The 26480-nt window shown below is 35.9% G+C and overlaps 4 protein-coding genes across 10 annotated transcripts; 1 reads left to right on the top strand and 3 right to left on the bottom strand.

Annotated features, from left to right (window-relative positions):
- Positions 1–900: 900 nt before the first annotated feature.
- Positions 901–5952, bottom strand: LOC147859401 (mRNA-decapping enzyme-like protein). 3 transcript variants are annotated; one of them, XM_087326229.1, is made up of 9 exons: positions 5780–5952; positions 5256–5644; positions 4737–4777; positions 4616–4665; positions 4334–4478; positions 4187–4243; positions 3524–3650; positions 2951–3433; positions 901–2024 (listed from the first exon to the last, which is right to left on the bottom strand). In XM_087326229.1, the coding sequence occupies exons 2-9, from the start codon at positions 5403–5405 to the stop codon at positions 1962–1964; spliced, it is 1116 nt and encodes a 371-aa protein (XP_087182355.1). In that variant the 5' UTR covers positions 5406–5644; positions 5780–5952; the 3' UTR covers positions 901–1961. The 3 variants fall into 3 exon arrangements, with proteins under 3 accessions (XP_087182355.1, XP_087182356.1, XP_087182357.1); XM_087326230.1 differs by having other exon boundaries at positions 3530–3650; positions 5780–5951; XM_087326231.1 differs by lacking the exon at positions 5256–5644.
- A 5455-nt stretch (positions 5953–11407) lies between these two features.
- Positions 11408–12953, top strand: LOC147859400 (pathogenesis-related 5 protein Jun a 3.0101-like). The gene is made up of 2 exons (XM_087325410.1): positions 11408–11561; positions 12307–12953. Exons 1-2 carry the CDS (start codon positions 11504–11506, stop codon positions 12771–12773), a joined length of 525 nt encoding a protein of 174 aa, XP_087181536.1. The 5' UTR covers positions 11408–11503; the 3' UTR covers positions 12774–12953.
- A 2670-nt stretch (positions 12954–15623) lies between these two features.
- On the bottom strand, positions 15624–19295 carry LOC147859399 (pentatricopeptide repeat-containing protein DOT4, chloroplastic-like). Of its 4 annotated transcripts, none has more exons than XM_087325407.1 (2): positions 16607–19295; positions 15624–15881 (listed from the first exon to the last, which is right to left on the bottom strand). In XM_087325407.1, exon 1 carries the CDS (start codon positions 19102–19104, stop codon positions 17050–17052), a length of 2055 nt encoding a protein of 684 aa, XP_087181533.1. In that variant the 5' UTR covers positions 19105–19295; the 3' UTR covers positions 15624–15881; positions 16607–17049. The 4 variants fall into 4 exon arrangements, with proteins under 4 accessions (XP_087181533.1, XP_087181532.1, XP_087181535.1 ...); XM_087325406.1 differs by having other exon boundaries at positions 15625–15881; positions 16780–19295; XM_087325409.1 differs by having other exon boundaries at positions 15625–15859; positions 16780–19295.
- A 1191-nt stretch (positions 19296–20486) lies between these two features.
- On the bottom strand, positions 20487–24281 carry LOC147859398 (uncharacterized). Of its 2 annotated transcripts, none has more exons than XM_087326381.1 (7): positions 23244–24281; positions 22973–23053; positions 22646–22864; positions 21903–21985; positions 21710–21812; positions 21036–21134; positions 20487–20929 (listed from the first exon to the last, which is right to left on the bottom strand). In XM_087326381.1, exons 1-7 carry the CDS (start codon positions 24273–24275, stop codon positions 20897–20899), a joined length of 1650 nt encoding a protein of 549 aa, XP_087182507.1. In that variant the 5' UTR covers positions 24276–24281; the 3' UTR covers positions 20487–20896. The 2 variants fall into 2 exon arrangements, with proteins under 2 accessions (XP_087182507.1, XP_087182505.1); XM_087326379.1 differs by having other exon boundaries at positions 20487–20948; positions 23244–24280.
- Positions 24282–26480: the final 2199 nt, after the last annotated feature.

Genomic DNA, 26480 nt, shown 5'->3' with positions numbered 1-26480 from the left:
ATCTCATCCATAGATCGCCATTCTTCAGCAGACATTGAAGCCGGCTTGGTATTGTGTTGAATGGCTTCAACTTGTCTTCGGATGTAAGAACATCTTGCATCATCTCTTTCCAAAGGGTGAAGTTCTTCCCGTCGAACTTCTAGATTTCCACATTCGTGTCGGATTGTGTCGCCATTTTCTGAAAGCAGATGTTGACCTATTCTTTTCTCTCAGCTAGATGGCTTCTTTTTCAGCTTTCTACTGTTCGTTGCCGCCAAATAGCAAGTCGCTCCGATACCACTTGTTGTAGATAATATGTAGAAGAATATGTGAGGACCTGCAAGGTAATGTGTCAAGCAAACAACATGGACAAGACAAAGAGGCAAAGTATGCTCGATAGATAGGAAGCAAGAAGCAAGATAGACAATGTAAGCTCTAATAGAAACTCGTTATTCTCCTCTAAAAAGCTCTCACTCTTTACAATGATACAATTGGGCCTATATAATCAAGCCCTAACTTGTGAACGTATTCACACTAAGGATACAAAGTGGAAGACTAACAAGTTTGACTAGGCGATATTTAAATGGGCACATTGTTGAGTTAACCTTCTATTCACAACATTTGCCTAAGCATCTTACAAATTCTTGCCTACAAAGAGCTCACATTAAAGAAACTAAATCTTTTTCAATATGGGGGATTTTCCAAAATAGCTTAAATGTCTCATGAAATTCATTAAAACTTGTATTTTGACACATCCCCAAATATCAATGGTTTCTCAAATTTCCAAAATACTTAAATTACTCTACTAACAAATCCTCTTGGAGAGGGAGAGTAGAGTAACGTATAGCTGAGATTTGGTTTACAACATTGGGTAGGAAGACTGACAAGTTTGACAAGGCAATATTTAAATGGGCACGAGTTGCAATACAATCAATTTTTGAGCATATCTAGGTGATTAAAAAAGAACTAAAGCAAACAAATCTCAGAACCTTGCAATTAGGACTTGAAATTGTGAAGATTCACTCAAAAACCATTCATTTGTCTTTACCTTTGTGAACTCAGGATTTATACAATCTCTTTAATAATATGGAACTACCATTAACCACCATAGGAATTGCTACCTCTTTGTTTTGTGAAGGAAAGAGTACACACTACCACAATTGGAATAGCTCATTCCTTATGACGAAACCCTGCAAGTTTTCTAGTCTATTTCAAATATCGCCAGATGTGACTCTTTTGATGAAGAAGATGATACTTCTGTTTAGTCAAAATTTCAAGGCAGCCAAGAGATTTAAGGCTATCTGAAGCATCAAAGGCGCATGCCACAAATAGATCCTTCAAAAGTGGATAAGCCTATTTTAACCAATAAGAAACTCTTTTATGTTAATAGCACCCTTCTGTGATGGCCATGGATCATGATTCCACATGTTTTTACAAGTTACGGCCTTTTTAGTATTACTTTTTTTCTCACAAAAGTAACTTTCAGGATTAGACTTGAAATTCTTAAGCTTAGTTACGACATAATATTACATTTTTTATTGGGATATGCCATGAAACATATGCATCTTCATTGGATACATTTTGTTGTCCAGTCTATCCAATATCAAATAACATATGATATCTAGGAGTATAAGATAGACCAAGCATCTACTAAAGGTAGATTTAAACTTAAACCTCAGGTAACCAAGGGAATGACACGTGGAGCATCAGCTTTTCAAACTTACAAAAGGTTTTATGAGAATGTTATTAAGATAATAGTACTAAATGAGGGATTCAGCAAGCATTAGCATTGTATCATAGCATCAGAACCACATCTACTGCACATTTAACTCCATACAACATGATCTCAAAATATATTGAGATGTTGCAACTATCACACGAACTCTTAAAGCTACTCTTAAATACGAAATTTTTATACCTTCAAAAACGAGAAGATTGCACATTTGAGTTGAACAAACCTATGTGCCTTCTGGATATACAGACTATACTGGTAGTCTATGTGTTCTCAAAATCTCTTCATAAACCATATCAACAAAGCGCTCATTCTGCACATAATATGAAAGAATAGCAAGCAATATATAAGCAATATGTATCACATGTTTTCCTCTGGGTAAAATTTAGAGAGTTCTCTGAACTGCTCATATTTCTTTAAGTGCCTTTTATTACACCAGCTTGTTTACGTTTACATGAATGCATATACATATCTATCTATATACATAAACAATCAAGCATTCAAGTGGACATAGGAAGCAAACAAGACCCTTCTAACACAAATTGGAAATTCAAATTAAGGAAATTAGAACGCATTCTAAAAATTAACATTGAAAAATATCTTTTGTTATGCAAGTTCACATTTTTTAATACAGATGAATGCGAAGGTAATTATCATATTTCTCTAAATAGGTTTTTTATTATGCATGAATGGGAATGTATTCATGCATCTATGATACATAGGAATAGTACAGTTGAAAATAGAAAAGTGTACAATATGAGTAAGTGCATCAGAAACGCCACTTATGAGTTGAGTAGGTCAGGCCTGTAGAAGTTTCTATTGTCAATGTGACACTTCTTAATGTAATGAAATGTGAATGTAATATTTCTTCGAATGTTTTTCTCAATGAAAATGTGAATGCAATGATGTATCTATGACTATCTTAACATATAAGGGATGGAAATTGAACAAATAGGAATTACAAATGCTAAGAAAATAGAAAATAGCAAATACTAACCTCCAGAAGAAGAGTAAGGTCACCATTCACAAGACAAGTAAATTTAAAAATGCCTTCTATTATACATGATGGATATTTCTGAATGCAAGATGAATGCAAATGCAATCACATGTCAAGAAACGGTTAAGATAAGAACATATTCCTAGTAGATATACATTTAATCATACAGAATGAAAATATAAACATACATTTCAAGAACATAAGTGTTCCAAATATTCAGAAAATAAAAAGTGATAACTCACCTGAACCAGACGAACAAGTGCACTGTGAACACCATCCCTGCTGACAGAGGGCCTGTTGAGAGCAGTATTTGAATGTGCTAATGAAGAGGACGGAGCAGGGGGAGGGAATGGTTGTAACAATGGTGCCCCAATAGATGGTTGCAATACAACTGGCGGAGGAAGGGTGGGCACTTGCAGCGATGGCAATGGGGGTGGCACAAAGAAGTACGGCTTCGATGGCACTTCCAACATCATACTTGTACTAGTATTGCTATTGTTATTATTAATCAATCTCTCCCCACAAGACTGCTTTGATGATGGTACTGGTGGTAATGGTGGTGATAGTGGTGGAGATGATGCTTGGAGAGATGGTGACGGCATAGCAAGGACTTGTGAAAATGCCTTCTCAGCAGTTGGATGCACTGGAGACGAGTGGATTGGAGCAATTGTTCTCATCCCCATTGTCGGAGATACAGGATCACAAGCATTGAGGTGTAATGCATTCTGCAAAACAAATTAAATATACTACGAACTTATATCAACTTAAGAGTTCTCGATACATTCAATTTGCCTTAAGTTGTAAATTATGCAAACTATTACACTGGAGAATTGTTCTAATGGATTCTCCATGCCTCCTGGAGTTAAAGGTGCTGAAGGTGGTCCCAAAGATCCTCCTACAGTTGCTGAACTTGGAATTGCCTCCAGTTCTTGGAACTCATCACTGACAAAAATAATGTTAAACAACAGATTTTCAAGCTAGCAGTCTTCTTCAGAAACTAGGTTAATTCATCAGTATACTACATCGAAAAACATTAAACAGCAGTTAAATAAATTAGTTACTATTTACAATGTCCTTAAGAGAATCTGTATGGATATACCTTTTGTGTACTGTATGGAAACATACAGTACTCATATTCATATTCAGGTATATAATGTATACAAACACATGCATGTATTCATATTCAGGTCTATAATGTATACAAACACATATTCATATTCATATTCAGGTATATAATATATACAAATACATGCATATTCATATTCATATTCAGGTATATAATGTATACAAACACATGCATGTATGTATGTATCGGTATACTTATGGATGTAATGCATGTGTGTGTGCATGTATATGCATATACATACAACCAAAATAGTTTGAGACTACCAAAAAGCGTGATTGTGAATGAGTGATAAAGAAGGAAGTCTCATAAATGAGCAACTTTCAAGACCTTAATTAGTCAGATTCCCACTTACACTTGAGGGGTGAACACTTTTCTCTTTGGCGTATTCTTGGAATAGGCGCCCAGGATCCTAGGCAATAAACAAGGAATTGAAGCATCATATGCATTTGATCATCAGTTTGATTTAGATATCTATAAAGCTTCAGCAAGTCCATAATACCGAGAGAACAATTTTGCCACCTCTTCACATTCCTGAGAATTGTAGAACCAAATGCCATTCACCTCTTGTGATGCATTACGATAAAGCAAATACGGCATTTGTACCTCATACTCAAATTCATCAAGCAGATCTTCAACTTGATTCTCTGAAACAAAAGCACAAACAAACCCAAATATTCAATTGTACTACATTCTAAAGACCACATATCCTTCTGGCATTATTATAGTATAGCAAGACAATTTTGTAAGAAGAATAGTGAATATCAAGATCAGAATGAAATACCTGTACTCCTCCTATTCATAATAATGAATTGAAAACGTGGTTTCATTCTCCTGCATTGACCTTTAACAAATTAAACCAATGTTTTCCCAATGACACGTTGCATTAAGGCTGTAAAACTCACCTTTTAACTACAAATAATGATCCATCTACATCTTTTCGGCTCTGCAAATGAAAATATTAAATTGAAAGAAGTGGCTTTCGGTCAAATCTTATACAAAGTGCAACACAAAAAATATGAAATTTTGCATTAATCCTTATAACTTTGTGGCATCTTCTAGTAATTCCCTGTTTTTCCATGCATTTCAATGCCTGTACTTACAGAACAAAATGTAACACAATATATCAATGATCTTCCTGATAAATGTTTGGTTTTCTCTAAAACTTTTCAATGTTGTCGTTTGGTGACTTATTTTTTCCACAAAAACCAAAAACGTATGCAAAATTTGTAAGAGGTATGAACTCAATGGGATTGAAATCAAGACAAAATATAGATGTAATTCCAAATAAATTCATGTTATTTTTCTAATAACTTCTTATGATTATAATTTAAATACAGACCTTGTTTTTTTCCCAGAAAACAATAAACGTACACAAAACTTCAAAGAGATGTGAGCTAAAGGAGGAAAATCAGAGCACTCACCCACTGACACTTATCAACATCAAACTCATAAAGAGTTACGTGCCCAGCAGTGATGAGAATATCTTCAATATTATGATCAACACGTTGAAGAACTGTGAGGTTAATCTCCCATGTGGTCTCTTGGTTAATCAATCTACCATTATGAGCCATGTTTTGATTTCGTACACTATATCTTTTCTGCTTTTGTGATTCTTTAATTCCTCTTCTTTCTCGTGTATGTTACTTTTGCTTTTCTCTTGATTACAATAGCATTCAAGAACCACAAATCTTAATGATTGAAAGAAATGTTGTTACATGATTGTTTTCTGTGATTCTCGAGTCTTCTTACATCGTGTTCTTTCTTTTATCTGTGCTTTTTTTTTTCTGGTCTGTGAGTGAAGAAAATTAAACTGAAAATAAAAAGATTAGTCGATGTTTTTGTTTCTCTCTCTCTCTCTCTCTTAGAGAGAAAAAAACATGCCTGAAGAGGGAAAACAAACTAATCAAGAAAAAATCAACGCATGGTTACATGGATCCGAGTTTACATTGAGTTTAGGCACATATACTGATCAAATGAAGATGAACTCAACTGTTTTGATTCGGTTGCAGACAGTACGGGAAACCCTAATTCGAGTGCAGGCAGATTCAGAAATGAAGCAAACTTAGGAAATCCCATATACATATTTTAGTTCTTATATGTATGTATGTACGTACGTACGTCGTACGATGTATGTATGTATGTATGTATGTATGCATGTACGTATTATATGAATGTATGTATCGTTTGCATGCGTGTATGTATGTATGTATGCATGTATTTATTGTATGCATACGTGTATGTATGTATGTATGTATGTATTGTATGCATACGTGTATGTATGTTAGGTGGTTTGCACCCACCATTATACAATTGAAAGTTACCTCATCTTCTTTGTAGCATTTAGCTGAGATGGAGTAAATCCCATCTATTTGTAGCGAGTGTCTGCAATTCATCATGGAAGAGATAATGTTATTCTATTGTTGGGTTTTACCCCTATGGGGCCATATGATCATCCTTACTTAAGCTAATAACATCGCTTCAAACTTTGTGATCATCTATTGATCGTCCAAGAGTGGGTTTTCTTATTCATGTACTTTTTGTGTATATATCTCAACTTGATAAGTCTTGGTACCTGTTTGAATATAGATGGCATCATTCCCAAAATCTATGACCAACTCCCTAATTTAGACGGTTGAGCTACTACGAATGTGACTTGATATTCAACACCATGCACCTCAAAATTGTGATCCATGACCATCCCCTTATGTGCTTGAATAGTCCCGTTGTCATTTTTCCTCTTTACCTTAGATTGGGACATCTTATGTCTGCCCTAATTTCATGAGCAATCATAACTAATATTATTAACCATGGCTTGTATATCTATGATAACTAATATCACCATGAATAGTTTGGTGCAAAACTAGTGTTGCTTCCTTCAAATGTTACAACATCTAGAGTTTCAATATGTGGAAGGTCATCCCTACATCTTTCTAAGGTTGACAGTCACCAAGGGTTCACCATCGCTTGCCTAAAGTTCTCCTTCTAGCCATATGTGTATGCAATACCATGATTTAAAGCTTGGTTATCTGACTTCATTGAGATTAAGGTGTACCAATTGGAACAAAAATTGTTATAGTCCTTGGTTTGCTAGGTCTTCGCATTTAGGTTTAGGCTTCTTACTCTATAAGAAAGTCTTGGACATGGGATGGGAAATAATTTCTTGCACGTTCTATTATATTTGCATTAGACGCGTTTCCATGAAATAAACGAGAGAATTATCAACACATTCCCGTTCTAATTCTAACCAATTTTGTGTGGAAGTGCCATTCCCTAACTTAATCCATCTAACAAATGTTTTCTAACACATGGAGTGCAATTTTTTGAAAAACTCTTTATAGGCACAACCTAATCACATAATTTTGCATTTTACCTCACCCAAAGTTCCCACTCTTCAAACTTTTGTTTGTAGTGTAACATAAACACATGTTTTGCTCTACAAACACCTCCTCCTCTACAAGAAATATAGGTCTTGCAATATTTATATCAATGATTGGCAAGTTAATTTGACTTCGTGAGTTGCTTTACACTTAATTGAGACATACCATCAACCATAATATTGAATTACTTTTGGTTTATCTTTGTCTTCCAACTTCTTTGCCATATTTTACATATTTGATGTGATATTTCCTTGGCATTGTGCAAGAAACTCTTGAGTTACATCTTTAACAAGAACCACTCTCGAAAGTAACGTTTCAAGAGGTTGAATAATTAGCAATGGTCATTAAGACTGCATGTGCCTAGATCTATTACATGTCTAGCAGGTCGTGAAAATTTCCCCCATTTTAATTTGAATAGTCTAGATCCAATACTTCTCCCTTCGAAGCTATACTCTAAAGGGTTACCCCAATGTGATAGTTTTGTTATCCTTTTTATAAGAGTCGATGAGTCAAGTGGGTAAATTGTTAATTTGTTAGTATCCCCACATGCAAATGCATCCATCATACAAGTGCAAATTTTGTGCGTTGTGGGATACGAGATTGGCATGGATACAAATGAGAGCACCTAGAATGAAACAACTTTATTTCAAAAATGAAATGGGAGATATGTGCAAGTGATCATTGCTTTAGATGTGGTGAATGGGTCCACTTTATGGATGAATGCCACACTTAAGGATAAGGGAAATCAATTTGGTTGATTTGCTAAACCAAATTCTAGGCTTACAGATAAGGGAAAACAAACAGTTTACATGCCTAAAAATAATGTTGTTATTGATAAAAAATATTGGCAACATGTTAAAGGCAAACCAAAGGGAAAACGAGAGTATGTGCAACATAATTGTTTGCCTAATACTCATGATACTACATTACAAGGTAGTTTAGGAACAAGGGAGGGGTCTTGTAACACTCCTTGGCAATGAAAATTTAGAGATATGGGATTACCCCTTCAACTTCTATTTAATTCATTGGGTCATGTGGAAAATACATCGAATCCTCGAGTTTTTCACTAAGTTGGAGAGCCCAAACAAAAGGTTTTGCCAGATGGCCTAAAACTCATGTGTAGCTTTGGAACATATTTTGACTAGTCTTATGACATCAATTGCTCTAAAGGAGCAAGGGCACCCATGATATCATCGATTTAGTTGAAGCGGTAACATGGAATGTGAGAGGGGCATGGTTTCCTCATAAGATATTATGGGAAACCTTGTTAAGTAAAGAAAGGGATATAGTATGTGTTGTTGAGTATAAGTGGCATGAGTTAGCAATATCCACAATCTATAGACAAGGATATTCCTAATGTTCTACGATGGACATCTTAGAAACATTATTTAGTTGTGGTATAATCATGCAGGCTAATTATTGTCCTCAAGTTGTGCATAATGATCCATATGACCACTTTTTAGTTGTAGAAATCACTCATTCTGGTGAGGTGGTATGGTTGGTGGATATTTATTCCTTGAACCATGTTACTCAATTTATTGCATTATGGGGCTTACCTCTTCAAACTCTATATGTGGGTCACCGATGGAAGTTAGCTAAGGTTGATTTAACATGTGTTGATGCATCACAATCAATGTCACTACATTTAATCGTGGATGATCCTAAGCAAAGTGGTATCATCAAACGAGGAGCTTTTGGATATCCATAGTCAATTGATATTCATTATTTCTCAATTGCAATGTCTGCAAAGTTATCATCATAGTAAGATGCAAGAATTTATGGATGGGTTTATATATAATCATTTTGAATCTGAATTATTTTTTCAAATGCTAAATCTTGCCTATGCTCGATCTAATGTGGTACATGGGAAGTAAGGGGATGATGTTATAGTGGATTTGACTATAATAATTACAACATGCGTTCATTACTTTTAGGAATTCCAAGTGGCTACAATTATTTATAACTAATAAGATGATAAGAGCAGTACATGAGTATGATATGGTTGGATATAGGTATTGCATGACCCCCTTACTATGAATTGGTAATGGTTGTCATAAAAGATGAGGTGAACATGGTTTTAAGGAATTTTCCTAGTGGTATAACCCTTGGTTAGGAAGCTTTTAGGGAATATTCCAATATTTTAAAGGAGCCCCTAACTTTGATGCTCCAACGTTGTTGGGGTTTCGGTTGTATGTCTCAAGCTTGGAAGGTTAGTCTCATCACATTAGTTCCAAGGATGGCATCACCCGAGGGAACCTAACCCATCAATATGATTGAACTTGGGTTCTCCCAAAATTATAACTATGATGGTATGATGTAAATTACCAAGCTGAGTGAGAGAGAGAGAGAGAGAGAGAGAGAGAGAGAGAGAGATGCCCAAATGGATGTAGCTCAGTTGGTAAGGTTGCCCAATGGAGACCAGGTGGTCATGGGTTCAACCCCTACATTTCACAGTGGCATCTAGTGAAATAGAGATATGAAGTATATAATAGAGAGGTGAGGAAATTGGGTTTCGAACCCAAGACATGGTGCTTGTAGTGTTATCGACTTACCACTAGGGTAAGCTAATTACGATAAGAGAGAGAGAGAGAGAGAGATAGCTGGCCAAATGGATGTAGCTCAGTTGGTAAGGTTGCCCAATGGAGACCAGGTGGTCGAGAGAGAGAGAGAGAGAGAGAGATGCCCAAATGGATGTAGCTCAATTGGTAAGGTTGCCCAATGGAGACCAGGTGGTCGTGGTTGCATCTAGTGAATTAAGAGATATATATGAAGTGTATAATAGAGAGAAGTGAGAAATTTGGGTTTCGAACCCATGATGCAGTACTTGTAGTGTTAACAACTTACCACTAGGGTAAGATAGATAGATAGAATGTTGCAATCGAGAGTACACATTATGGTTATGAGAGAAATTCATGCAAGGATTGGGCTCGAAGAGATGTGGAAAACATGGTAATCGAGAGTGCACATTGTGGTTATGAGAGAAATTCGTGCAAGGATTGGGCTCGATCGAAGAGATGTAGAAAACATGGTTGAATATGATCAAAGGCAGAGCATTGTATCAAAGTGTGATACTCAGACTCTCGAACTTGTTTAGAGCAAAGTGTGCATAGCCGGCCACTCTCATCACTTCTGCCCCAAGGCCTCGTATCACATGTGAGCTAAGTTGCATGGAAGATAACGAGATGGGCTCTAACATGTATCAATGTGTACGGGTTCCCCATTTTGGGAAGAATATGGTTTTGTAGAGAGAGAGAGAGAGATTCTATTATCGTCTTTGGAGGTCAAATATGACCTATGAGACCAAAATATTAAATTTCATGTGATCCATGTGAAACTGAGTAGTGATTCTAGATGTTCAAGAACTTTACCAATGAATGTTGCAATTGAGAGTGCACATTGTGGTTGTGACAGAAATTTGTGCAAGGATTGCACTTGGTCGAAGATGCGTGGAAAGCACGGTCGAATATGATTAAAAGCAAAGCATTATATGAAGGTGTGATACTCAAACTCTCAAACTTGTTTAGGGCAAAGTGTGCATTGTCGACCACTCTCATCACTTGTGCCCCAACGCCACGTCGCACATCGATTATCAAAATTGTAGTAGTATCAATAGATTTTCTAGATCTAGGACTAGAAGCAAAGAGTTATAAATTACATCAAATTTGAAATAGTGGTACGCTAGCATGAAAGGTCACATTCTGACATTTTGTCTTATACTTCTATCCTACTCTTAGAAGTTGATTTGGTCAACAAAAGATATCTCAATAGCTAGTGTTCATGATGATTAAATCCTTCCCCATTGTCCTTAATATATATACACATCGTCACATCAACAAAATATTGAGACAAATCCCTTGGTTGTTGTGTGAAATGAAATGCTTCTATTTCATATTCGATTGCATTAAAAGTCAGCATTCAGTAGCCGATAAAAACGTGCTCCTCTTTTTTCCAACGTTGTGACGTGTATTGAGCGAGTGGGCGACAAAGGGCCTGCATTTGAATAATTAAAATAGGAAGACAAACTTTATGATATTTGAAAAACATTGTGGCAGGCTCAAATGCTAACTTAAGTCTCCATTTAGATTTACTCTAAAGTGTAGACACCAAGTCTTTTATTTTTGAAAGATAACCTCCTTGACTATAGGGTCTACAATTATTATTGTTGTTGTTACAATGAAAGAACTTGACCAAATAGTATATATAGAGAGGCACACACATTCATTCATGAAACATAACACATCCTCACACAAGTTACAACTCTATTAGAAATCAACAATTCTCCAATACACATTATGGCCTCCACCCCTAGTACTCTCCTGTTCAGTGTGGCTACCACACTTCTACTCCTTGGTATGACTTTACCGATATTCATTTCTACCAATTGATTCACATAGTCATCCACCATATATATACCTCTTGATCATGGCAACTAACCACTCACCTCAAGCTCCTAATCACCCAATTACAATTGTTAATGAATACAACTTAGTTGGTGATTAACATCTAAGTTTGTTGATTCATATGTTTACTAACTCTCTAATCATGTATAACATTTGCTAATACCTATTAATTATTAAAAACATCCATTGTTAATTTTTATTAGTAACTAATCATAATGCATCAATGATACTAACAATTTGAGACCCATATAAATTTGTTGAACACATCCTTGGTTAGTTGTTAGAGTAACTAATCATAATGCATTGATAATACTAACTATTTGAGACCCATATAATTTTGTTAAAAACATCCTTTGTTAATTTTTAGTAGTAACTAATCATAATGCATCGATGATACTAACTATTTGAGACCCTTATAAATTTGTTAAACACATCCTTGTTAATTGTTGTTAGTGACTAGTCATAATGCATTGATGATACTAACTATTTGAGAGCCATGTAAATTGGTTAGACACATCCTTTGTTAATTGTTATTAGTAACTAATCATAATGCATCCACGATACTAACAAATTGAGACCCATATAAATTTGTTAATGGTATTTGTGCTCTTAATTAGTCATGTTGTGTAAATTTGTTGTCCACTAAATATGATTTACATGCAATTGTTGAATATTTGTCTTGATCCTTGGCACAGTTTGGGCATCAGAGGCAACCACGATCACAGTGCACAACACTTGCGGCTACACGGTGTGCGCCAAATATTGGGTGCCAAGCAACGGGGTGGGCGGGGGGTGCTCCGAGTTGGCATCCGGACAGACATGGACAGTGGGTGCGTCCCCGAGTTGGGTGAGCGGGACAATGTGGGCTATCGCCAACACAGGGTGCTCCGGACAAGCGTGCAACACGGGGCCCCCATCCGGGGTCTCACAGTTCGAGATCACAGTGGACGGAAGCAGCAACCTCGACTACTATGACATCTCGGTCCTCGCAGGTTTCAATATCCCCTTGAAGGTTGTCCCCTCCAACTCGGGATGTGTCACGGTCGATTGCACCGCGGACTCCGCTAGTGCTTGTCCCAATGGTTACTACACTGGATACACGGTCGACAAGACCCAAACATGCGCCTATGGCACCAACTACGACCTCTACCTCTGCCAATGAGATTATATATAGTACCACAAAAATTTGAAAACATGTGGGTTCTTCTAGTGTTGTGCTATAGATGTACTAATTTGAGATAAAAATGGAGGATGTTGGTGTGCCATTGATCTCTCTTTCCATGTAATTCCTTGTCAATTCCATAAGTTGACAAGGTCTTAATAATAAAGTACATGTTTATTGGCAATTGCTTCTTGACCAAGTTTCAAACAATTACTTTGACCATACATACATACATAGATTATTAGAATTATTGTTCATGGTATGACTACTAAAAAACATCAATAGATGTTGTCTTTATGATTTAAAGGTCAAATACAAACATTTGAAAAACACTTGTGATGGGATAAATCTCTTATCATTCTCTCACTAGTCTATGTGGCACATGAATATGACCTATGGGACTCACACAAAATGAAAGAATTTCACATACATATTGTACATGGAGTTTTATAAGCCATTGGTCTATCGAACTTCATCATAAAGCAAGAGTAATGCATCCCATCTTCCAAACTATTTCTTTGTATCTTGCATCCCTAGGGAACTTGAATCCTTTTATTTAATCTTAACTCCATAGCCCTCTTCATTCCTATGAAATTAGGGTGAGTGTGACACGTGATAGGTAGATAGACCTAGAGTTTATTATATATTGATCTTGGAAATTGAATATCATAGCACCGGACTAATTATCAAATTTATTAGAATAAGTGTGAGAAGGTTGAGCCTCACTCCACCAATGGACAAAATATGAACCCAATATTGGACCTTTTTTTGGAATATTTGAATGTCATAATTCTCTCTAAAAGGAAGAGGGAAATAGGCTTCCATTGGGGAACTTTTGGAGTTATGGGGAAAGTGGCATAATTCTTTCATCACAACTCAATACTTCAAGCCCTGGATTCCTCTCACCAAGATCTATCGAGCCATAGGTCATATGATGGAAGATTTAGAATATCTCCTTAATAATTTCGCCACCCCTCCATGCATAAGTGTACCCATGGCATAACATTTCTCAAAAGGCCCAAATTGTCTGAATTTAACCTAATTGCCATCTAATAACATGCATTCATTTTCAAAGGCTAGCCACAAGGGACACTGATGCTTAGTAAATACGTTGATGTCTCTCAACAATTACGAACGACTATGATCATGATGTTCCACCAAGAATTATGTGTAGCTTCAAGGTTACCCAAAGCCATTTCCACATGTACATGTATCTACATAATGTTCACATGAAGTATTAGATGACAACTAATAGCCACAAGTTCCAATGTGCTTTTTCCATGACACAAACAACATTATGCGTGGTTCAACTAAAAATATTTAAAGCTCCTCTATTGGTGACATTAATGGCTGATGTAAGATGTAGGGGTTGCACTCATCAATAAGCTCAAGGAATCACTAAGAAATATGTGGTAACTTGTGGGGGCATCTAAGCTCTTTTAATGTAATGTGTGTAAAGACGAAGCATCCTTATTATGATTTGGTGCTATAAGCATTTGTATGTAAGATCCATCATCCCAACCCGGCATCAATATGGTGATGTGTAATGCACCTATTGTTATCTAATAATCAATCTACTTTCTTTCAAAATTTAAGTATTGCGAATATATGTTTAGTTATTTGAACAACCAATCCATTTCTTTGTTCTCAACTATGTATGTGTGAGGCATACAGTGTCCTCGATAATTGAAGCAAGCCCAACTCAATTACCATTGGAGTGTTTCTCTGGGGAACATTACAAATGCAAACATTATATTAAGCATTAATGTTTATTACAAGTCACCCTCTCAATTTTGAAATGTGGTCGTTTTTAATATTTGACAATAATTGTTAATGCTTAAATTCACACTTTGCAATCTTATATGCAAACAAAAACATAATCATGAACACATCCTTGTTGTGATTGTTTTCTTGCTAGAATAGGCAAAGCAATATTAGTATATAGATCAACACAATTATAGTTATTACAAAAATCATATATGATTATGAGTGATCAATCAAACTCAAAAACTTTATTGTGAAACCATGATGTGATGTGATCAAACCACTATTTCAAGAAAGTGTTGCTCATATATATTAGGCTACCTCGAGACTATACATGCCAAAAGATGAGATGGCGCTACAATTTTGTAGATTCACGTGAGCAATTTCAAAACAACATCATGATATTAATGTCTACATAGATGACTAGGACAAATTGTTCAGCTTAGGGTCTAAGGGAACAATGGATGTGAATTGCATATAATAATATGGACACATCATATCCAATATGCAATAAAACAAATAGTGAATATATCAAACTTCGACAAATGATGAATATTGTATGATATAAAAGGCCAATGGTGGTTTATAAGCGAGTCAACATCTACTTTATTTGTGTTTTGATCCAATTGGCACGATTTGGCTGGATATCACTTAGCTAATAATATGTAAATGTTAAAAACGTGTTAATTCTTCAACTCTATAAGTTGTGATCCGCTTGGGCACATTGTAAATGTGATCCTCATATTCCTTAAAAATCTATTTAAAAACGCACCATGGCCAAAAAGAGATATGAAAATGGCATAGCTCATAAATGTTACTCTTTAAAGAAATTGAGATTTAGTTGTACATTCTAAAATTAAATAAATGCATTATACAAAACTTTAGAATCACTCATTATTCTAAAGGTTTGTTTAATGTTAAAGCCTACATATGAGCAAGGCACCACCACCACCACATCACAATTGTTTAAAGGCACAAGAGAGATAACGCCATTAACTAGAGATTCGAAATGGAGGTTGATTGTTCTACCTATGAGCCATTCATGTCCATAATAATGAAGCTATCAATGAGTCTGATGCGCGCTGATGTTGAGAATGGAGAAACATGCATGATTTTTCAAACTTTAAACCCTATTATTAACCCTAAACATACCTGGATGGGAGAAGAGAGGAGCTTGGCGTCGTGTTGATGTGCAGAAATTGATGGCGGGACAAGATGTGCAGTGTGAACTATGCAGAACGTTCGAGGCTAGATGGGAGAAGAGAGGAGCTTGGCATTATTGCACTGATGTGCAGAAACCAATGGCGGAAGAAGATATGCACCTGTGCAGAACATTCCTCCCCTCTGTGAGCAAAAACAAAAAAATAAAGAAGTCAACAAAACACATACGAATGTTTGAATAATATACGCATTCGTTTGCAAAACGTACGTAAACGAATGTTTGAGCAGACGAATGCGTATATTACATACTATGGCAAAAACTAATTGGTCTTGCAAATTTGGCAAGACCCAAATTTGCAGTGGAATTATGTGAAGCTCAAGCCTCACACCATCATCAAACTGTCATACATTATTTTTTTGAGTTAAACCACATGCAACATTGATTCCAATTTTTTGTAAACATATGAATGCCTGTTCCAATTTTGCCCAACGTGTTTGAATTGGAATTAAGATTCAATCTGTAATCAACTGCTTTTTTGGTTTTAGAATTGGTCAAACATCTGACCAGTAGAAGTATTGTCAAACCTTAAACAACTAAACCCCAATCTATTATACATCTCCTAGAGGTAACTATGTAGAAAGCATATAAAACTACATGATATATTGGATGATGCCTCACCACCTATATGTGGTGTTTTTCTAGGTTTGAAGATTCATGGATAAACCTGTTTGTTATAGACATTCAGGATAAGTCCATTGCTCTTTGCATACACAGTCCAACACTATTGTTCAAGCATTGGATGAGGCTATAGAATAATGTATTATTCTTATTGACAATGATGCTCAAAGACACTAGATTTTTTTCTTGACTATGCATCCTTTAGAGAGGATGATGCAGACAAGGGTACCTGATAAACTGGATGGTGTCTTTCCATCACGGTTAGGTGCTTTCACGGTGCGGTTTTCTTCGAATAAGATACATTGATAGACCAAGTGAAGGGATGGACATTCCCACTTGGCTGTGGTTTGGAGAAGATTGGTTTTCACTTCATATAAATGCTGAGAGAGCACACAAGGTTACCTGATAAACTGGATGGTGCCTTTCCATCAACGCTAGGTGTTTTCTGGTGTAATTGGCATTTGTCTAAGATAGTATGACAGACCAAGTGGAGGCATGAGCATTCCTGATAGCCTATGGTTTACGTCATATGAATGCTTTACCCCCATAAGTCTTTGCATCAAGATTCCATGGCGAAACGAGTGTAAGGTCTGTGTGTATATTCCTTCAATTCTGGAATCCATTTACTCATACTTTGTATGGATGATCTGGTCTACGGACCATATTTAGCTCTCAAAATATAGTAATAATACTAGTCCATGTCCTACTTTCAGGAAAACAACACTGTTCTCTCATGGCTTCGATCCTTTTGGCATCCTCTTTCATGCCTGCAGCTATATATATATTAACCATCAATACATAAGATGCAAGGTTGTTATTGTCTAGTTGTATTGCTTGTTCAAAAGCAAGTCTTCCAAGTTTCACATTTCCCCAGTTTTTACAAGCACTCAATAGCGCATTCCAGACATGAATACAATCATAAAGAGGCAGATTCTTAATCACCATCAATGCCTTCTCAAAATGTCCCGCACGACAAAAGAGATCAACCATGCAAGTATAGTAATCCAAATGTAGACCAATATTATAACTTTTACTTACATCTAGAAAGTATCTTTCACCATCATCTAGTAGACCTGCATGACTACATGCATTTAACAAACAAAGAAATGTCATCGAATCTGGAAATATTTTGTCATCTTGCATGTGTTTGAAACAACTGAGCACTTCCTCATTTCGCCCTTGTTGAGCATATGCTGTAATGAGAGAGTTCCAAGAGACAATATCCCGGACAATAATTTTATCAAATACTTCCTGAGCCTTTTCCAATGCACCACATTTGGCATACATATCTACCAAAGCATTGCCCAAAACAATATCTTTGCCGAGTAATCCTCTTCTAACGATCTCATCATGTATTCTTTCACCCTTTTCAATTGCACCAACGCTCCCACATGCCTTTAATATGCAACCAAAAGTCACATTATCTGGCGAGAGACCCTCTTCTTGCATCTGTTTGAAACTATGTAAAGCTTCTATACCTTGTCCACTTTGAACATATCCTGTGATGAGTGTATTCCAAGCGATAACATCTCGAAAAGCAAGCTCTTTCAGAACTTCACGAGCTTTTTCCAATGAACCACATTTAGCATACATATCAACCAATGCTGTGCCAAGCACAACATCCTTCTCCAAATTAAGTTTCCCATTTCTAACAATCTCATGATGTATCTTTTCTCCCTTTGCAATAGCTCTTGTATTTCCACAAGCCTTCAATATACAAATAAAAGTAACTACATTTGGAGAGAATCCCTCATTTTGCATCCTCTCAAAGCAATTCAAAGATTCCTCATACATGCCCTTATGGGCGTATCCACCAATAATAGTAGACCAAGTAACAACATTCCGACCCTGAAGCTTTTTGAGCACTTTCTCAGCTTTAGATAATGCATCACACTTAACATACATAGCTACCAAAGCATTGCCAAGCATGATGATATCTTCTGTGAGAAATCCTCGATGAACTATTTCATTATGGATTTTTTCACCTTCTTCAATAGCAGATGTATTACCACAAGCTTTCAAAATACACGCGAAAGTGATGGCATCCGGAGATATACCTTCCCTTTGCATATGTAGAGAACAACCCCATGCTTTCTCTACAAGACCGTGTTGAGCATATCCAGTGATGAGAGCATTCCATGACACTATATTCCGATTTCTAATCTCAAAAAACACTTCTTCTGCTTTATTCATTTGACCACATTTTGCATACATATCCACCAGAGCAGTGGCAAGCACAACATCTTTCTTTACAAGATCTAACTTTACAATCTCATCATGGATTTCTCTACCTTTAAAAATGTCTCTTGTGTTAGCACAAGCTTTCAGAATACAAGAAAAAGTGATGGAATCTGGGGGTATTCCTTCTTTGTATTTCATCTGATCAAAGCAATTCAATGCTGCTTCTTCTTTTCCATGTAAGATGTATCCACCAATGAGAGCATTCCAGGATGATATGTTATTATTTCCCTTAAACTGAAGTTCATCAAGAACCTCTTGTGATTTCTTAAAGTCGCCACATTTTGCATACATGCTCACTAAGCTACTTCCTATATGTGGCCATCTTTCAAGTAAACCATTTCTGAGAATATTAGCATGTATTTTACTACCTTCATTTAGGTGTTTCTTCTTTGCACAGTATTTGAGCATAGGTATTATCGAAGAGATGGTCTCCTTCTGTAGATTTTTGACATTACTGGTCATGTTTTTGAGTTGTTTTTGAGCCATTTAACACAGGAAATCATGTCTTCTGCAATATCATGTTAAGCACCAAAGGAGACGTTTCCTTCTCCTTTCTTCTTCTTCTTCTTCTTCTTCTTCTTCTTCTTCACCATGATCTCGATGGTTTGGTTTCTCTCTGCAAATTGATTCGAACCTTCTGTCTCGCTTCATCCGTCCATTCATCAATCCATACATACATACAACATACATACATACATACATACATACATACATACATACATACATACATACATACATTACACACATACATACATACATAAATACATACATACATACATACATACATACATACATTACACACATACATACATACATACATACATACATACATTACACACATACATACATGGATGATGGGGATATACCAAACAAATGCCCCTATATGTTTGCCTGCGTGTTTTCAAAATTCGCAAAATACCCATCCCTTTTTTAATCACTCGGAAGAGAGCACTCTCTTTTGTTAGGTGTGGGCTACCAACCGTCCTCAAATTGCCTCTCATTCTCAAGATCCTCAAAATCAGGCAAAACTCCACATACTCCAATTTCTCAAACTCAAGTGAAACCCTTTGTTGTCGACAAGAGTCACACTTTGAGTAATGGTGTGCCACGAAGCTCATGCCTTCCACATCCAACCATAGTTATAGTTATAGGCTACAGCAATGAGTTTCGTATCCATTTTGATTGTTCTTTGTGGTGTTGAACCCAAGATCTAGAAGACATAAACTTCCATATACTAGCAACAAATCTTGTAAGATTGGCATTACCTTCCCTTATCCATTTCATTCTTAACTGGGAATAGTGCATTAGACGTAACGTATTAGGTCTACCATTGAGATTCAACCTCCTGCCGACTAACATGTTCCTAACGACAAATGCAAGTCCATTTCTATCATGCATTTTTCTTACTTCTATGATAAGAACAATCACATGTGTGTATCATTGCACCCATCCATCATCCCAATATTAATTTGCCACCTCAATTCCTAAGTTTCATACAATTGTTGAATTCATGTCTTAGAATTTAGGGGGCCTTTCACTCTTTCATTGTTTATAGTTGTGTTGCCAACATATCGAAGTGAGGTTGTTCAATAATGCTCTAAATCTAGATATCAACATCTAGTTGAATTCAACTTATATATGTCCATCATGTATTTATACATTGTTCTACCAATACTCCTATTTTGGAGATTCTTATCTAAATGAACTCTAACTTATATGCTTTGATTATCTCTAGATACACTATTGCAACATCTATACATTTTTCATTCGCCCTCGTCAATGTGTGTGCATATACTGTAATATGTTTTGGCTGATATTTCTTACATCATGGCTGTGTTCACCTTTAGGTTTGAATTTAAATCTAATGGGATTGCACCAAACATTTCATAGTAACTCTAACAAGTGATGTATGTGTCTTTCCACTTTACAAGAGTATAAAGAATAATCAGAATAAGTGCTGAACTATTCGGTTTTGTAGAGGGTGTGGCAATTTACTTACTCATCAAGGAAGGTTCATGTCCTACTCTAATCATTTGAAAGATATATTGACAAGTTATCAACATTTTGGATTGCTAGCCCTTTATCTCAAATTCTTGATAACAAAAACAACCAATTTGTACATATCAAGGCATATTCAGTTCATATGCTGAATCATTTCCTTGCTTCGAAGGTTTGAAATTTTTTGGTCAAAAACAATTTCCCGTGCAGAGAGAAGCGCAGCAATTTTTCGGACACCACTGCAATATGTAAAGCTTGAATATTTCTTCAAATCATAAATTCACTTTACAAACAGGGCATTTAGCTTGTTGACCTAGCCATTCATCAATACACTGCCATCACCAATTTTATTTGTTCCATCAATCGCTTACTTTTTTAAAATTCATTCATGTTAGAAAAAAGAGTATTTAAATGCAAACCTGTTGATGAAAGCTATGCATGCAAGGCAAACGTCGAACTACATCCCCAACCATAGGAGTCTCAAGGCATATTGAGCACTCTTCACAAACATCTGTAGGCTGTTTTGAAGTCAAAGCATCAATAAACAAGATTTTTATGAAGGAAATACATACATTACACTTCATAACAAACCCCTCACATCAATTGACTCTATTTTGGAATGTATCCATAAGGAGACAATCTACTAAAAAAATAAAGAGGTGAAGATATATAGCATTGGGAACCCTAATTAGAAATTTAACAAACATCATAAACTCGGGTGCAACCATGGCAGAGCTGAATGCTTGAGTGAATTTGGAAAGGATGATAATAGTTGCTTTTCATGAGTTTAAATTCTAGTTTCGTTAAAGACACCAAAGTGCTATCTTCAGGGTCAATCCTCATTGGTCATCAAAATCAATTTTAGTTAGAAACAATATGGTGTGGGCTGACTCATTGTTGTCTTTGAATAACCAATTTACAAGGGTAATGTTCTTTAAACTAAACACGATGAGGCTAGAAATTTACCTTCATATGCCATCATGTAAATTGTAAATAAATTGAGAGAGGACACATATCCAAAAACTATTTATGGACACAAATATGGACGAACTCTAGAACATTCCAACTACAAAAAAGAGATGAGACGGATTACCTGGATTTCAGAAACTGGCAACCGTTCAATCTGGTTACGGGATGCACCACGATGATGCGATCCATTGGTTTCATCTAAGGCAAGCAGCATCTCATAATCACTCCTTGTATCAGCCAGATCAGACACATTTAGAAGCAAGAAGTAGTGGAATGAAACGTTTCATATACATTACCCTGAATACTATGTGACTCACTCGTTAAAATCCCGATTTGCATGGGCTAATAATGGAAAGCTTCCTAATGAAGCCATCTCCAGAGATGCCAAAAACTCTAGTCTCTGCAAAATCAAATTTCACATGTTCATCCCTCGAAACATTACATTTAGTTCTCTCTTTTTAAATATAGTTTTCCATTTCTTTTGAACATACTTGTGCATTTGACACTTCACATTCGTGCACATATATGTATATGTACCTTGCACGTCTAAAATGTATCCGACATGAGATATACACACAACATATCTATGAATGCAAGACTGTACTAGGACCCACATCGGTAAAAATGTGGGTTTAAGCAACACTACTATATGTGATAATGGACAGAGGAACTCCAAAATATTCAAGTATCCCTGGGGATAAATTCACGATGTAACGACTCAAATAGCATATATATTATATAACATATAGATATATAGAGAGGAAAGGGAATGAATTGACCATAAAACACTCAAATAGCACATATAAGTTAGTAAAGGGGATGAATTGACCATAAATTGCTCAAATAGCACATATAGGTGACGAAAATGGATAAAATTACCATAAATTGCTCAAAAAGCACATACAATTGCACTTTCTGGGGATGATCAACAGTATTTGGGAAAATTAAGAAAACCTCAGACCTATTTCGGAGCTTTCTCCATAAATATATGGATCTAATCACATGTATGTGCATATGCTAGTGTAAACGATCTTAAAAAACAAATGGATAGACATCTTACTGTATCCAGATCTAAACCTTCTGGAAAATGGAACAGGTTTTCAGCATTATTTGATGCCCTTCCTCCAACTCGTTGGCCCATCCTTGCATGTCTGTGGTGGAGATTTCTTAGAATTCTCATCCGTGAAGAAGTTGATGTCGGCATACCAGAAAGGGGCCTAAAAGAAGAAACAACTCTTTGTAATTCCCTCCTAGCTACTTGTTCAGACGATGAGTTTGGCTGTCAAACAAAGTAAAAACATTATGCTTAACTTTATGTGCATTGCTTATTCACCAATCATATTGATTATGCATTTGAAAGCTCGTGAGCATCAAACAAAATACATACAACATGAGAAGGTGGTTGAGCTGTCTGTCTTGATCTTGCATTTTCTTCTTCTTGAAGAATTCTTGCAAGCTGCGCATCATCCTGGTGTGATAGATCCATAAAGAAATACATTAGACAAACCATGCATCCTAAAAGATGCATGAATCCACAGGCTACTAAGAATGCAATGAAAATGGGTGCAGCTAAACTTGTCAAAAACTAACTTATTCCAATGCACTCAGATGAAATTGTATGAAAGACAAAAGGAATGCATCAACGGAAATGTGTTTACCATTGAGGTATTTCTTCCACTATCTTCAAGACTGTATTCTTCTTGGAGGACCCGTGCCAACATCTCATCTTCATCGATTTGGCATTGAACATTGGTGGACTTGGAATCACTTACAGGAGTTTCAAAATCATCTATCTCAATAGGGCTTTGCATTCCACCTGAAGGAGACCCTCTTGCATTTCTTTGAGAACGAAGCATTCTTGGAGGCTTAAACTGTCGACAACGTTTAGCTGGACCGACAAGTGAAGAGTGTGTCCGTTTAATTGGAAGAACAATCTCAGATTTCGATGTCTTGTTTGGTGATTGTTCACTCTTTCTTGAACTTGCAGGTCTAATAGTGTTATTACTGCCTCCAGATGATTTCATATTTAACTCCTCATTTTCTAAAACATTAGGTAGTTCACCAAATTCCCCTGATTCAGCATCCAAGTTACCTTCCGCCACGTGTCTACTAGTTATATGGCTCTGAAGAGATTTTGGATTCAGCGTTGGTATAATAACTGGTGAAGATGTTTCGCCATCGAGCATTTGACATTGGATTCTTTGATCTGAAGATCGTGATGGTCTATGGTCACACCTTACTCGATGATGTCTCTTTAAGAAGGCTGGAAACTTGGATGTATGCCTCACATTTTGTAGTGGACTATCATTAGTCAAGTCAACAATATCGGCCTCTGGGAGCTTAATATCCTTTCCTTTGTTTCCTTTAAGCATCTCCTTAGATATTGTATGTGAACCATCAATTCTAGCTGAATCTGGCATAGCATTGGAGCCGGTTATGATAGATTTTCCAGTTCTTCCATAATACTTCTGAAGCTCGTCATTATTTCTAAAACCTCCTAATGCAGTTTTCTCCAATTGTGGCTCTTCTTGATTTTGTCCATCAATTTCCCTAGAGGGGGTGGCTGGTTGTAAGTCAGCCATATCTCCAACTTGCTTAAAGCTTACGGGCCTTGATATAGACTTGAAACTTACTGATTTGGATGAATTCCTAGCAATATAAAGATGCAATTGCAATGGAAACCGATGCATTGGTAATGTTCGCCACAGAAATGCAAATACTTAATGGACCTTAAAATGAAAACACATGCAGAGAGAAAATGCAGATCAAATGCATTGTGAGACAGCTTTTCGAATCCTGCACGCAAAGTTTTAACCTAGAACATAGATTAATCCAAATGCATTATAGGCAAATGAAATGTGTCCTATTATTCATCTTATACATGACGACTTCTCCTTCAATACTACATACGAACCTTTAACCTAAAACATAAATTAACACAAAGATATTGTAGGCAACAAAATAAGTTCTATTCTTGGTCATTATATAGGCAAATTTCACCTTTAAAATATTACATGCAAAGCTTTAATTCAGAGCATAGATAAATCCAGAAGCCATGCTGTATGCCCTACTCTTGGTAATTATAACAAAAAACCCCTTCGATATGAAATACAAATCTTTGTATAGTAGAGCATAGAAAAATAAATGAAATATTGCACACAAAGCTTTGATCTAGAGCAAAGATTACTCTACGTATGATGATAGTAAACATATGAGCTATTCTTGATTTGGGAAGATTTTTTATCATTATAAGGAATGTCTTTGTTCATTATATATGTAGATTCCTCCATTAATACCGCAGAGAAATCTACAACATTATCAAGTTAGATTTTTTGCAATTATGCATGAATACTGCAAACAAAGACTTAATTTAGAAGACCGACCGAATACACAAGCTATCATTGATCATCATACAAGAGACTTCATAATCATTATGAAGGCAGGTGTCTTCAACATTATACATGAATATTTTGTATACAATGCCACATATGTTCTCAATATATGACCTATTCTTGCTCATTATTCACAGATTCTTTATCATTAAAGTAGCTTTGCTTTTGTCATTATAGATGAATATTGCATTCAAAGATTTAAAAGATTAATCCACATATGTTGATACATGACCTATTCTGGTCATTATACAGTGTGGTTTTTCACTATACATGAATATTTATCGTCCAATGCTTTAACTGAGAGTGTAGATTAATCCATATATGGTGTATGTGGAGCTTATTCTTGCTCATTACACGAAATTGTTTCATCATTGTGAAAGGCATATTTTTGCTCATTGTACATGAATATCCTAGAGAGCTTTAGATCAATCCATGCATGTGGAGCTTATTCTTGGTCATTACACGAAATGGTTTCATCATTGTGAAAGGCATATTTTTGCTCATTGTATATGAATATCCTATAGAGCTTTAGATCAATCCATGCATGTGGAACTTATTCTTGGTCATTACACGAAATGCTTTCATCATTGTGAAAGGCATATTTTTGCTCATTGTATATGAATATCCTATAGAGCTTTAGATCAATCCATGCATGTGGAGCTTATTCTTGGTCATTACACGAAATGCTTTCATCATTGTGAAAGGCATATTTTTGCTCATTGTACATGAATATCCTATAGAGCTTTAGATCAATCCATATATGTCAGTACGTGACCTTCTTTAGTCATTATAAAGACAGGTTTTTTTGTTCATTATACATGAATATTGCATACAAAGCTGTGTATTATTCCACATAAGTTGAAACTTACGTGACCTATTTTTGACATTGTAAAGGCCTATATTGTTCACTATGAAGGAAAATTTCCCCATGAATACCATTGCATACAAATCTTTAAGCTAGAACACATATTAATACAAATACATTATAATCCATGAGACTAACCGTGTTCAAGGTCATTATACAGAGAATAACAGCCACAAAAACTTCGGATCCAACAGAATACATGAAGATAGAGAAAACACGTGACAGATTAATAACAGAAAATGAGATCGAATTGCACATAAGATAGAAATCAGAGATTAAACAAAAAGAACTTCTTACCTTGCGAGAATCGATGCAGGGAAACGAATTAATATAATGAAGGAACAAAAATTAATAGAACTCCAACCTGATGTAGAAAGAAGATTGAGATTAAATGATGAAGAAAGAAAATGGGAATAGAACAACAGAAGACAATTTACAATAAAAAAAATCGGATGAAAGTAAAAAAAAAGGGAAAAGGAGGCGAAAGGATTTAACATAAACAGAGAGAAAATGTTTGGATTTGAAAGGTAGGAGAGGGGTATTCGCTGTAATTTTGAAAACATCTCAAGGAATGCGGGCAAAAAATGTGGCTCAATCGAACCGAAATAGGGATAGAAGGGTATTTCTGTAATTTGTAA

The sequence above is a fragment of the Azolla caroliniana genome, unplaced genomic scaffold, assembly GCF_043228905.1.
Source record: "Azolla caroliniana isolate FFs.n. ecotype wild unplaced genomic scaffold, voAzoCaro1.0.p SCAF_10, whole genome shotgun sequence".
In the NCBI taxonomy this organism is placed as follows: Eukaryota; Viridiplantae; Streptophyta; class Polypodiopsida; order Salviniales; family Salviniaceae; genus Azolla; species Azolla caroliniana.
The sequence above is the reverse complement of the archived record's forward strand: the minus strand, read 5'-3'. Positions and strand labels throughout refer to the sequence as shown.